The sequence below is a fragment of the Musca vetustissima genome, unplaced genomic scaffold (genome assembly GCF_032173495.1).
Source record: "Musca vetustissima isolate MV318-11 ecotype Yass unplaced genomic scaffold, APGP_CSIRO_Mvet_v1 utg20336, whole genome shotgun sequence".
NCBI classification, from domain to species: domain Eukaryota; kingdom Metazoa; phylum Arthropoda; class Insecta; order Diptera; family Muscidae; genus Musca; species Musca vetustissima.
The window spans coordinates 402,563-415,897 of NW_026886023.1; the positions used below are offsets into that span (position 1 = coordinate 402,563).

General features: G+C 33.1%; 3 protein-coding genes across 4 annotated transcripts in view; all 3 read left to right on the top strand.

Annotated features, from left to right (window-relative positions):
- Positions 1–13,335, top strand: part of LOC133333528 (organic cation transporter protein) — a 102,991-nt gene that overhangs the window by 32,828 nt on the left and 56,828 nt on the right. The window lies entirely within an intron of this gene.
- On the top strand, positions 639–2,115 carry LOC133333503 (probable phenylalanine--tRNA ligase, mitochondrial). The gene is made up of 2 exons (XM_061541820.1): positions 639–1,886; positions 1,948–2,115. The coding sequence occupies exons 1-2, from the start codon at positions 639–641 to the stop codon at positions 2,113–2,115; spliced, it is 1,416 nt and encodes a 471-aa protein (XP_061397804.1).
- Positions 6,670–12,413, top strand: LOC133333470 (uncharacterized). 2 transcript variants are annotated; one of them, XM_061541787.1, is made up of 4 exons: positions 6,670–6,764; positions 11,231–11,346; positions 11,406–11,840; positions 12,082–12,413. In XM_061541787.1, exons 1-4 carry the CDS (start codon positions 6,726–6,728, stop codon positions 12,401–12,403), a joined length of 912 nt encoding a protein of 303 aa, XP_061397771.1. In that variant the 5' UTR covers positions 6,670–6,725; the 3' UTR covers positions 12,404–12,413. The 2 variants fall into 2 exon arrangements, with proteins under 2 accessions (XP_061397771.1, XP_061397772.1); XM_061541788.1 differs by lacking the exon at positions 6,670–6,764 and adding an exon at positions 10,591–10,656.

Sequence of the window (13,335 nt, forward strand, 5' to 3'; positions counted from 1 at the left end):
TTTTCCCCCAAACTTACAATTGTCTGTGAACATATGCCAAAGGAAATAATAAAACACTCAATTATTCTCTCCAAGTATCCTCAAAATTACCGCAAACTATTTTTATATAGAAGTTTCTAATTCTTCTTTTGTATAATGTTTCGTGGATTTTCTGATTCTTTTTTCTTCTATCAAACAAAAGAAAAAATGCTTCAAATGTCAAAGATTTGAAGGAATGTCACCTGCTATGCCGAGAGAAAGATTTAGTGTGAGAGAGAGAGAGTACACAACATATGATGATTAGTGGGGAGATGCGCGTACGTTACGTTGAAGAAGTTGTTGTTTTGTTTATTGTTTGTTTTAAATTAATTTAATAACTTCATTAATCATTTAATTATAATTAAGTAATTGTTATTTAATACTTAAACAATTTATTTATTAAATCAATGTTATAGCAACACTAGACCGTTACTTCTTTGTCTTCCACTCTCCCTCGTTGACTAATTACTCTTGACAAGTATGCCGGTAGAGCACCATATGGTAACATCAATCATAACAATGTTATCGATAACAATACACAATCGATAGTAGGTCGGATTTTGACAGCCAATCATAATATTTTGATTGGATAATTTTAAGACGAGAAAAAATTCATTAAAATGTTATTAACTTTCAAAGTTTTAACAAAATCTCAGACGCTACGACTAACGACATGTTCACTATTGAACGGTAAAGCTTTAAATCTCCCATTATCAACCCGGTTCCCTCGTCATTTGTCCACAAACACAATTGCCGCCGAACAAAATCGTATTGATATAAATGGTGCCTCATTTGTTGTGGACAACTGGACCAATGTTACACCTAAGATACTCTCGTATGTGGGCATGCAAAAACACCTGCAAACAAATCATCCACTCTCCATCATCCGACAGCGTATTGTCAACTACTTCTATAAATCCTATAAGACATCCCGAGGAAATCCTTTATTTTCCGTCTATGACAAACTGAACCCGGTGGTAACGGTTCAACAAAATTTCGACAATCTGCTGATACCAGTGGATCATGTAAGTCGTAACAAATCGGATTGTTATTATATAAATAAAAAATATTTGTTACGAGCCCATACCACAGCTCATCAGGTGGATTTGATATCAAGTGGTTTGGATAATTTTCTGGTTGTTGGTGAGGTATATCGAAGGGATGAAATTGACAGTACCCACTATCCGGTATTCCACCAACTGGATGCTGTACGTTTGGTAACGAAAGATAAGCTGTTTGAGCGCAACCCCGACTTGGAAATATTTGAAAATGAATGGCGTGAAATTGAGGGAGGCAACAAACAGCAGCAGCTGATACATTCATCTTCCAAATGTTTGGATCAATCCAAACAGCCCTGTCACACATTGGAAGCTGTCAAGCTAATGGAACATGAATTGAAACAGATACTGCTGGGATTGGCCCAAGATTTATTTGGTTCAAATATTCAATATCGCTGGGTCGATACATATTTCCCCTTCACTCAGCCCTCCTGGGAATTGGAAATATTCTATAAAGATAATTGGTTGGAGGTGTTGGGTTGTGGCATTATGAGACATGAAATTTTACAGCAGTCGGGTGCGCACAACTCGATTGGTTATGCCTTTGGTTTGGGTTTAGAACGTTTGGCCATGGTACTGTTCGATATACCCGATATCCGTCTGTTTTGGTCAAATGACAGCGGCTTTTTGTCACAATTTAGTGAAAAGGATTTATATAAATTGCCAAAATACAAACCTGTATCCATGTATCCTCAATGTAAAAATGATTTATCATTTTGGTTACCGTCGGGAGTGGATGTTGATGCCGGATTTGTGCCAAATGATTTCTATGATTTGGTACGTTCAGAGGCGGGAGATGTTGTGGAGCAGGTCTGTATAATAATAATATTTTTTAAAAATAATAATAATAATGTATGTTTTTTTCTTACAGATCAGTTTGGTTGACAAATTCAAACATCCCAAAAAGGGCCTAACCAGTGTCTGCTTTAGAATTGTCTATCGCCACATGGAACGTACCTTAACCCAGGCCGAGGTCAATGAAATCCATAAACGTATTGCTGATGCTTGTGTTAAAAATTTCAATGTAGTTATACGTTAATTATTTTGTTATAATTTATTTGAAAATAAATTTTTATTGTTAGTAAAGGATTTGATTACAAAATTTTCATACAAGTTGTCCGCTTGGTACGAAAAGTTTGCACAGCGTAACGAATTGAGACTAGAATCAGGTGTATTAATTTTCATTGAAATCGAAACAGGTTTAGTTATAGCTCCCATATATATTTTCCTACGATTTCATGTAATTTGAGCACCAAATTCCCAAAGTTTGTCCGCTTGGTACGAAATTTAGCACAGTATTCCGAATTGAACCTAGAGTGTCAGGTATTAAGTTTTATTGAAATCGTTTCAGATTTACATATAGCTCTCATATATATTTCATCCGATTTTTTGTAAATTGGGCACCAAATATTTACAGTTTATCCGATTGTGATGAAATTTTGCACAGCTTACCGAATTGGGCATAAAATGACTGAAATTTAATTTTATAGAAATCGGTTTAGATTTTGCTATAGCTCCCATATACATATTTGACCGAATTCATGCAAATTGTACACCCAATAGCCCAGGTTGGTCCGATTGTGATGAAATGTTACACATTGTGCGGATTTAAGCATAGAATGCTGTGTATAAAATGTTATTAAAATCGGTTCAGTTTTCGATATAGCGTCTATATAAATTTTCCTCCGATTTTGTGCAAATTTGACACCATATACCCCCAGTTTGTCCGATTAAGACGAAATTTTGCACAGCTAACAGAATGAAGTTTAAAATGTAATGTATTAAGTTTTATTGGAATCGAATCAGATTTTGCTACAGCTCCCATATATATTTTCGACCGATTTCATGCAAATTGTAGCCCAAGATGGTCCGATTTTGATGAAATTTTGCACAGTGTACCGTATTGAGCCTAGAATGTCGCGCAATAAATTTTATTAAAATCGTTTCAGTTTTCGATATAGCTCCTATATATATTTTCTTCCGATTTTGTGCAAATTTGGCACCAAATACCCACAGTTTGTCCGATTAAGACGAATTTTTGTACAATGTACTGTATTGAGCCTAGAATATCATGTATTAAGTTTTATTGAAATAGTTTCAGATTTCGTTATATAGCTCTCATATATTTTTTTCGTCCGATTTTTTTGTAAATTGGTCACCAAATAACCACAGTTGTTCCGTTGGTGTTGGAATTTTGCCCAGTGCACCGATTTAAGCCTAGGTAATCGGTTCAGAGTTAGATATAACTTACATGTATATATTTTTTATAGGTTAGAATGAAAAGAGGGGATCATACCTCTGGTATTTAGCAAAAGGGTGGTGTAGGGTATCATACCGATTGACTTCTGGGTTCATATTTGTTTTAAAAATTACTTGCTGTTGTTTAAGCAAAGTGAACTAGCGGAACTAAGGCCATCCGATTAACGAATGAGTGGTGTAAAATCGTTCCGATTGTTCATTTCACGAAGTAGTTCAATTTGTATTGTATCGTTTGCCGACAGACCATCTCTATCCCCCACAATTCTTGCTTGCATACACTGCTGCAATAGTTGCAATTGGGTGTTTTGGCTAGACAGGAAGAATATACCAATCGGTTCTTTTGTAAGGCTCGTGTGCGAAAAGAAGTAACCAAGAGACAGAGAGACAACGCAAAAAACAAAAACCTGAACATACGATATTATTAATAAATACAAAATCCAATTAAAAGGAAACGAGGAGGAGGAAATAATCAATAATCCAAACGAATCGGACGATCGTCGGATAGCAGCCCCCCTTTAAAAGAAGAAAAAAAACAAGGAAAACACGTAAGTCTTCCAAAGTTTGTTGGTGTGTTTGTTGCTTTTGTGCGAATGGTGTTGTTTTTTTGTTTTTAATTGTTGTTGTTTTTCTAATTTTTATTATAGAGTATATAAATAATGTAATATATAGTGTTGAGATATTATTTATTGGACAAATGCGTTGTTGTGGTTATCAAAATTTTATGAGTTCCTGCCGCTGTTGGTGTCTGTCTATAAGCTATACATTTATTTTTCCCCCGACCAAAGTTCATTGTCTATTTTTTAACTGCATCCATAATATATCTATCTTTGTCCTCGTCCCGACCACTTATGTCTTATGGGCTTTTTATTAAACCTCCAATTACACATTTTTTTTATTTTCTGCCACCGCCAGGGTACAAAGTCTCTTTATGCACGATTGTCTTTTTTGTTGTTGTATTTTGTTATATATATTTATATATACATATATAAATTCGTATGTAGAGTATGTATTAGATTTATTTAAATCAATGCATGTAGCCGTGGTAGTTAGCTGGCTAGCTATGTATGTATGTAAATGGTGCTACCGCTGCCACAGTTGAATTATTTCTTTATGCGTGAGTGAGGGAGGAGGGGGGCGGAGGAAGTGAGCGGTGGAGTTATGCATGGGGTAAAAAATATTGTCAATGCAACACGAACGAAACCAATTTATTGCCAATTAAGCATAAGGTTTTTTAATTGTCTCTGTCTCTGGTCATGGGTTATTAAAAAAAAGTCCGTAAGAAAGGATCAAAGTCGAATGGTTCCGACCGACTCTATCACAAACTACAACTCTTTGGCTAATATACAAAAAGGTGATCCTTAAATTCGTATTGAATACTGATTTAAAGCCAGATTAAAAAATGAGGCTCTCGAATAATTTTAAAACCTGTCGATGGAACAGACATAGTGTCTTTATTCAATAAAAACGATTTGAACAAAACTTAACTTTCATGTCATTCTAGGCTCAATTCGATAAACTGTACAAAATTTCATCGCAATCAGACAAACTGTGGTAATCTGTGGTGCCCAATTGAAAAAATCGGACGAAAATATAAATGGGAGCTCTACGAAAATCTGAACCGATTTCAATAAAAATATATATAGGAGGTATATATAAAACTGAAACGATTTTAATAGAATTTATTACATTTCATTTTAGGCTCATTTCGGTAAACTTTGCAAAATTTCATCACAATCGGACAAACTTTGGATATTTAGGTGTACAATTTGCAAAATATAGCAAAATCTAAACCGATTTCAATAAAACTAAATATCAAACATTCTTAGCTCAATTCGGTAAGCTGGGCAAAATTTCACCACAATATGACAAACTTTGGATATTTGGTGGAGCTATATCGAAAACTAAACCGATTTCAATGAAACTGTATACTCGTCATTCTAGCCTCATTTCGCTAAGTTGTACTAAATTTTGTCTCAATCGGACAAACTTCGGACGAAAATATATATAGGGGAGCTATATATCCGATTTTAATAAAACTTTACAAACTTCACTCTGTCCTTAATTTAGTACAATGTACAACATTTCATCTCAATTGGACAAACCCTGGGAGTTTGGTGCGTCATTTCCATTAAATCGGACGTAAATATATATGGGATTTATATCCAAATCTGAAGCGATTTCAATTAAACTTAATACACGCCATTCCATTCACACTTCGTTAAGCTGTGCAAAATGTTGTCTTAACTTGAGCCAAAATAATCTATTGTGCCAAAATTTTATTTGCACGACCTGTTCTCGGCTTGAAAACATGGCCATTCGTATGTTCGGACCTACTGACCTGCATAAGTCGTATTAGAAAGTGCTATTATGTATATTCTCAGATATATAACCGGGCTTACCTTGTTGTTCCCTAAAGACATAATACCCTCCCTGTGTAGTGTATAACAAAAAAGGGGTTTAATATTTGTTTTATCTCCCCCTCTTTATTTCTCTCTAATTTCCCATTTGCTCGAATACTAATACCTTAATTTTTTTGTTTCTTTTTCTTTTGTTTAATATGTATACCTTCTAAGCATAATTATTTTTCCGACCGGTTAGATTTAAAAAATCCAATTTAATTTTTTTACCGTTTTCAGTTGAACACGACGACGATGACTTCTTTATCCCGTCTAGCCATTAATTCGGCACCGGCTCGTATGTCTTTTGTTAGGACAGCGACTTCGCATGTCGTCAACCACAACAACAACAAGAACTGCACTGTAGTGCAAAATTCGATAACTAAATTCAAGATGCAACGTTATGCTGCAATAGGTAATTGAATAGTGTCACCACCGATTTGCGAGATAAAACTACTGCACTGGGTTCCAAATTTGTATTTAATTCTTTCTGGGTTTTGAAATTAAAAAAAAATTATCTCGTATATTAGTAATAGTTATTATGATTAGTTTAATATAAGATTGGACTGTTGGATATGTATGTATGTATTTCTTTCAAAGAATTTGGGAGCCTTGAAGTGCCCCTTTTCCTAAGCTCAGTTCACATATCACACTGTCTATCATATGGTGTAACTGTGTGTGTGTTTTTTAAATCAAAATTCATCTTTGATAATAAGAAAATCCCCGAAAAAAAATTCCAAAAGAAAATCCCTGGCCCCTTTTCAAAATAATATTTGCCAGAGTTCTTTTTTTTTTGTTATCAAAGTAAATTTTTCTTTCCCGCACACACTCGGTACATCAATAATAAGAATAATAATAATATATGAATTGTTATTAATAAATTTAATTTTTATTATATACACACACACGACAAGGTCCGATGACATCAAGCTTGTTGCTGCCAGCATCAAACCATTCACAACAACAACTCAGTCGCAATTTTTCAAGCCTCAATATGCCATTGCAGACTCAAATATCGAGACTCGTGCATCATGTAAGCAAACTTTACCTTACAACTTTCTTATTTTATATACATATATATGTACATAAATATGTAAATTTCTAGTCGGGTAACACAAACACTGTGAACTGTGAAAGGTTTCACGGTAATTTAGTCATGGAAGCGGGTTTCAAAATTTGTTAAATTTTCTTTTTTATTAGTAATTAAAATATCCCCGCCTGTACAAACCTCCCAACCTCCTCCCTCAATTAGCTTACAATTATTATATTATTAATCTATGAATATTTTTTTATAGTGAACTGTATATTTATTTTTTTGTTTTTTCATATCAGATAATTTGTATTTTTTGTTAATTCAACCGGCACAATTTTGTATATATATATATATATATGTAAATCTTAGCGATTATCACCCATCTAATATATGTTTGCACTTTGAAACTCATTATAGAAGATGAAAAAAAAATTCACATTTCTTTTTTTGTTGACATGACGTGAATGATGTTGTCAAAAATACCACAGCTGCTTATATTGATGCGGAACAATAGTATAGATTATTTGTTTAAAATAATATTCAACATATTCAGATTAAACCAGTAAAGAAAATAGCAAAATATTGAACGAGGAGGGTACATATATACAAGAGATGCTCCATAGATGCTAATATAAACTACAGTAGTAATATATGTTCCAATTTTATCTTCGCTGATGCGTTTGGTTCTATGTGATCGGAGAGATGTAACATTTTTGGGTTCACCAAAAAATCGGATGAATCTATTTTCACCCATTATCTAAATGAGACAATGTTTTTCCGATTGCAATGAAATTCTACACATCGTACCAAAATGAGTCTAGAACGATATGTGTTAAGTTTCGTTGAAATCGGTTCCGATTTAGATATAGCTCCCATATATATTTGTGTACGATTTTATGTAAATCGTGCACCAAACGCCCAAGGTTTTGTTCGATTGCGACAACATTTAGCATAGCGTACTGAATTTAGCATTAGCGTACTAGAATGATATGTGTTAAGATTCGTTGAAATCGGTTCAGTTTTCGGTGTAGCTCTCATATATATTTTCCTCCGATCTTGTGTAAATTTGGCCCAAATAACCAGAGTTTGTCCGATTAATATGAAATTCTGTACAGTGTACTGCATTGAACCTAGAATATCATGAACTTAGTTTTATTGAAATTGATTCAGATTTTGATGTAGCTTCCATATATATTTTCCTCCGATCTTGTGTAAATTTGACACCAAAGTAGCCAAAGTCAGACCGAATGTGATGAAATTTTGCACAGTGTATCGAATTTAGCATAGAATGACGAGTAATAAATTTTATTAAAATCGGTTCAGATTTTGTTATATCTCCCATATATATTTTCCTCCGATTTTGTGTAAATTTGGCTCCAAATAACTACAGTTTGTCCGATTACGACGAAATTTTGCATATCGCATTAAAATATGCACAGATTGCCGTATGCCAAGTTTTGTTAAAATCGCTTCAGATTTTGATATAGCTCCCATATATATTTTCATCCGATTTTATGGAAATGGCACACCAAACTCGCAAGGTTTGTTCGATTGCGACAAAATGTTGCCTAGCGTTTCAAATTAAACACAGATTGATGTATATAAAATTTTGTGGAAATCGGTTGATATTTAGATATAGCTCCCATATATATATATATATATATTCTTCCGATTTTAAGGAAATTCACACCAAACTTCCAAGAACTAACTGATTGCGACAACATTTTTTAGAGCATATTGAATTGAGTATAGAATAAAGTGTATGTAGTAATAAAGTGTAAAGTGTTTCATTGAAATCGATTCATATATATTTGCTGCGATTTTTTGTAAAAGGTGCACCAAACGCCTAGGTATGTTCGATTGCAATGAAATTTTGCACAGCGCAGTAAATTAAGGACAGATTGACGTATACGAAATTTTGATGAAATCGGATAAGATATAGATATAGCTCCCCTATATACTATCGTCCGAAGTTTGTCCGATTGAGACGAAATTTTGCATAGCGTATTGTACAACGTCTATAATAATATGGGTTAAGTTTCATTGAAATCGTAACAGATTTACATATAGCTCCCATATGTATTTTCGTCAGATTTTCTATAAATGGCGCACCAAATCCCCAAAGTTTGTCCGATTGAGATGCAATTTTGCACAGCACACTAAATTAAGGACATGGAATGAAGTATGTCAAGTTTTGTTGAAATCGGATCAGATATAAATATAGCTCCCCTATATACTATCGTCCGAAGTTTGTCCGATTGAGACAAAATTTTGCTCAACCTACTGAATTAAGTCTAGAATGATGTGTGTTAAGTTTCATTGAAATCGGGTCAGATTTAGATATAGCTCCGATATATATTTGTTTCCGATTTTCTGCGCACTAAATTAAGGACAGAATGAATTATGTAAAGTTTTGTTGAATCGCTTCAGATTTTGATATAGCCCCCATATATATTTTGTTTTTCTTTCTTTACTGATTTTCAAATATATATTTCCAGTCCTGGCCACAAAAAAAAAAAAACATAAAAGACCCAACTTGTTGAGCTTTTACACAATTGTTTTTGTTCAGTTTTTTTTTTTGTAATACAAATGATGCCGTTCAATTAGTTTACTCTCAGGAAGAGATGTAAAACTGACTCTTCTTCTAAATTTGCTCTCTCATCTTAATAATGTTCTAAGAGAGAAAGACCGAGAGAATGAAAGTTAAGTCACGTTTTGTTGACAACAGAAAAAAATCATAATTCGAAATTCCAACAAATGGCAAATGAGATCGAGAGTAGAACCAAGGTTGGATTTGGATGAAAGTGTGGAGAGGGAGGGGGAGCTAGACCATCTTACTTGTGTCAGCGGTTTACAAAAATATCAAATTACCTTGCGCATATGACATGCTGTTTATTTCGTTTTTCTTTTTTGTTGTATAGACATCTGAAAATACAGGGTAATACATAATTAAATGTCTCAAGTAAAGCTAATTATAATAATTGCTATTATTTTGATTTTTCATTTATATTAATATTTTAATTAATATTCCAACAGAGTATTTAAAAGTTGCTTTTTTTAATGTCTAAAATACAGGGTAATACATAATTAACCTCTAAGTAAAGCTTATTATAATAATTTGGTATTATTTTGATTTTTTATTAATATTAATATTTTAATTAATATTCCTTGAGAGTATTTAACAGGTGTTTTTTCTTGTATGGACATCTAAAATACAGGGTAATACATAATTAAATGTCCCAAGTAAAGTTAGTTATAATAATTGGTATTATTTTGATTTTCAATTAATATTCCAATCGGGTATTGAACAGGTGTTGATTAAAAAATTCTTGGCAAAAGAGTGGTATTGGTTTCCTCCCTGTTTTTTTTTATTAGATACCCCACCTCACCCTCTTTCCGTTGAACATACAATTCTTTTTTTTTTGACAAACTACAAAAAAATAAACTATTTAATTGAGCCAATCGTCATGGGGTCGACCGCCCCCTCCCTTATTTTCTTTTTCACAATGTGCAGCCGCCCTCCTCTTAGTGTTCTGAGTCGGAATTACTACTACATGCCACCTTTTTTGTGGGTAATTTTTTTTTGCGAAGCTACGCTGATCATGCTGTAACTAATAGCCCACACAGTCAGTCAGCCAGCCAGTCAGTCAATTTTTTTGATGAGCAAAATTGCTAGCCCATTATTTATATAGTTTTCTCCAAGAATAGTTGTGATTTTTTTAGTATCTAAGTGGAATTGAATATTTTTTTTCAAAATTTTTTTTTTAAGAAGACAAAAAAAAAAACTCGAAATAATATTAAAAACTTATTAATAATGAAAGAATATATTTATATATGTATTGGCTTAGTGATTATTTATAAATTATATCAATTAATTAGAGGCATTTATTGTGTAAGTGTTGTTGTATTTTTTTATTTATTTATTTATTTTTTTTTTGTGAACTTTGACATCGTGGGTGCACCGAATGACTATCATTGGCCAATAATAATAACAATGAAAAAATATCATCAATAACAAACAGTTCGATTGGATAATCGCAAAAGATAAGCAGGCTTATCAGCAAAGAAAATTCAAAAAAAAAAAAATAGATTTTTTTACTCTTTCATATTCGATCAAGTCTGGGCCATTTGCCATAATTTTTTTTTTGTCATTATCTTTTGACTGTTATCAGTTTTCAAAACTACATTTATTTGTTGATCTCTAGTAGCTGAATTATTTTGTTGTGTTGTGCACCTGTGGCCTATGCAAAGGCAATTTATTGGAATTAGTAACAATTGAACAACAAAAGCAAACGAACCACCCGCCTTTCATCTCTCACTTTTCATTTCTCTTTTTTTCACAATTTCCAACGTAAATATCTTCAGTTGCATGGCTACATTAATTTTTCAAATTTTCTTTTCTTATTGCGTGTCTCGTTTTACTAATTTTTCTTTTCTTCTTTCCCCACCCCCCAATTTTTTTTTAGAACGCCATGGCGCCGTTAAAAAATCGGCGTTTTATTTCGTCGAAAGAAATAACCAAAAATATGACCCTCTATACAAATGAGCCGTTCAAAAGTGAGGTGGATAACAATTCTCTGGAGTAAGTGCCCGAAATCCCAAAATTTTCTTTTATTTATTAAAAAAAATCCCTTTTTTCAGATTCAAAAAACCCACCGGCAACCCCTTGGTCCTAATGATGGCCTGGCTAATGGCCAAACAAAAACACTTAAAAAAATATGCCGAAGTCTATACGGAATTGGGTTTCGATGTTATGGTCGTACACATAACACCCTGGCAATTGTTGTGGCCCGTCAAAGGTACCCAAGTGGTGGCTTCCGAAACCATTAAATTTTTGGAAAACAACAAATCGTATGCCCCGATTGTGGTGCATGGCTTCTCCGTGGGCGCCTATCAAATGGGTGAAATAATGTTGCAAATGTCACGCGACATGGAACGTTATAAGCAAATTTTGGATCGCATTGTCTGTCAGATATGGGATAGTGCTGCCGATATAACGGAAATTCCGGTGGGTGTACCCAAGTCCATATTTCCGAAAAATCAAAGCATGCAAAATGCCCTTAGAAACTATACCCTGTGAGTATGAAGAGAGATAAAGCAAATTAGAAACTCGGAATTATTTAAAAAATATTAGATAAAAAAAAATTAAAAATCCGGGCGTAGATATTTTGTTTGGCAAAATTTTTTATATATAATTTTTTTTTAAATATTTTTTTTTAATTTTTTTATTTTTTTTTAATCCGGTCGTAGATATTTATACTTTGCAATTATTTTCATAAATCTAATAACCAATTTTTTCTTTCCCTCCCCCTCCCAGCTACCACTTGAAAACATTCCACAATCAAGCCACCATACATTATATGCGTTCCAGTCAAATGTTCCATTCGACCATCTTAAAACAACCTGCCCTGTTCTTTGTTTCCGATAATGATCCCATCGGTCCGCCAGCATCGAATCAGGCGGTGCGTGAAAATTGGGAGCGGGCCAATATCAAGGTGACATTTAAATGTTGGAAAAAGTCACAACATGCTGCCCACATGATCAAACATCGCGATGAATATTTGGACATACTGTACAAGCACTTGGAGGAATGTGGTGTTCTAGAGGCTATTGGTGTCAAGACCAGAGCTAAGTTGTAAAATTGCAATTTTTAAACATGATGTTGTGTCGTCGTCGTGCATCGTCGTTTATGTGTTTAAATTCCTTTATTTTTTGTTCTTAGTTACCATATTTGAAACGAGCGAATTTTTAATTTTTATTAATAATTGTTAATTCTTCTTTAGGAAGCTAAAACACCCCCCAAAATTTGTAATACAAAAAAAAAAACAAGTACATTTAAAAAAAGTATTTCCACTTATGAATGTTTTCTCAAAGATCGGCCTTTTTTCCCAAGACGAAAAAAGGAAATGTCTGTTTTGAAATGATATTGTATTATTAAGCTAATAATATATAAAATAAAAAATAACTTTTATTTGTGTTTGATGATTTTGTGCACTTCTTTTGAAGAGATATTTAAAAAAATAATATACCAACAAAAGTTTTTAAAAAACATAAATGTGTATTTTTAATTTATTGTTAACAATGTTCAAGTAGAAATGCCAACTGTCTCAGCATAAAAAGAAAAAAAATTAATTGGCAAAATTACAAAGATTTATTTATATATTGTTTTGGGAAATTGTGTGCAGTAGACAAGATGGCCTTTGTGCGTCACGTTGAGGGAACGCAATACAAAGAACAAAAACATGTCCCTCAAATAACCATAGAATTAAAGGTGATTTAATAGACCTGGCGAAATTGGCCAAATTCTTACACAATAATCCATTTAAGGAATGTGGTAGCAAGGAAGAACATTTTCTATATCAAATTTCACTATAGGTCACTGAACAAAAGAAATTTCTAGGATCAATCCCCATCAATAAAATGATGCAAACAAATTTGGTATAAAAAACCCATATAATATTTTAAAGGTCATTTCGAAAAATGACCAAATTCTAACACAATTCCTCACTATTTGGATGTGGAGCAGGAGAAAAACATTTTCTACATCAAATTTTACTATAGGTTACTGAAC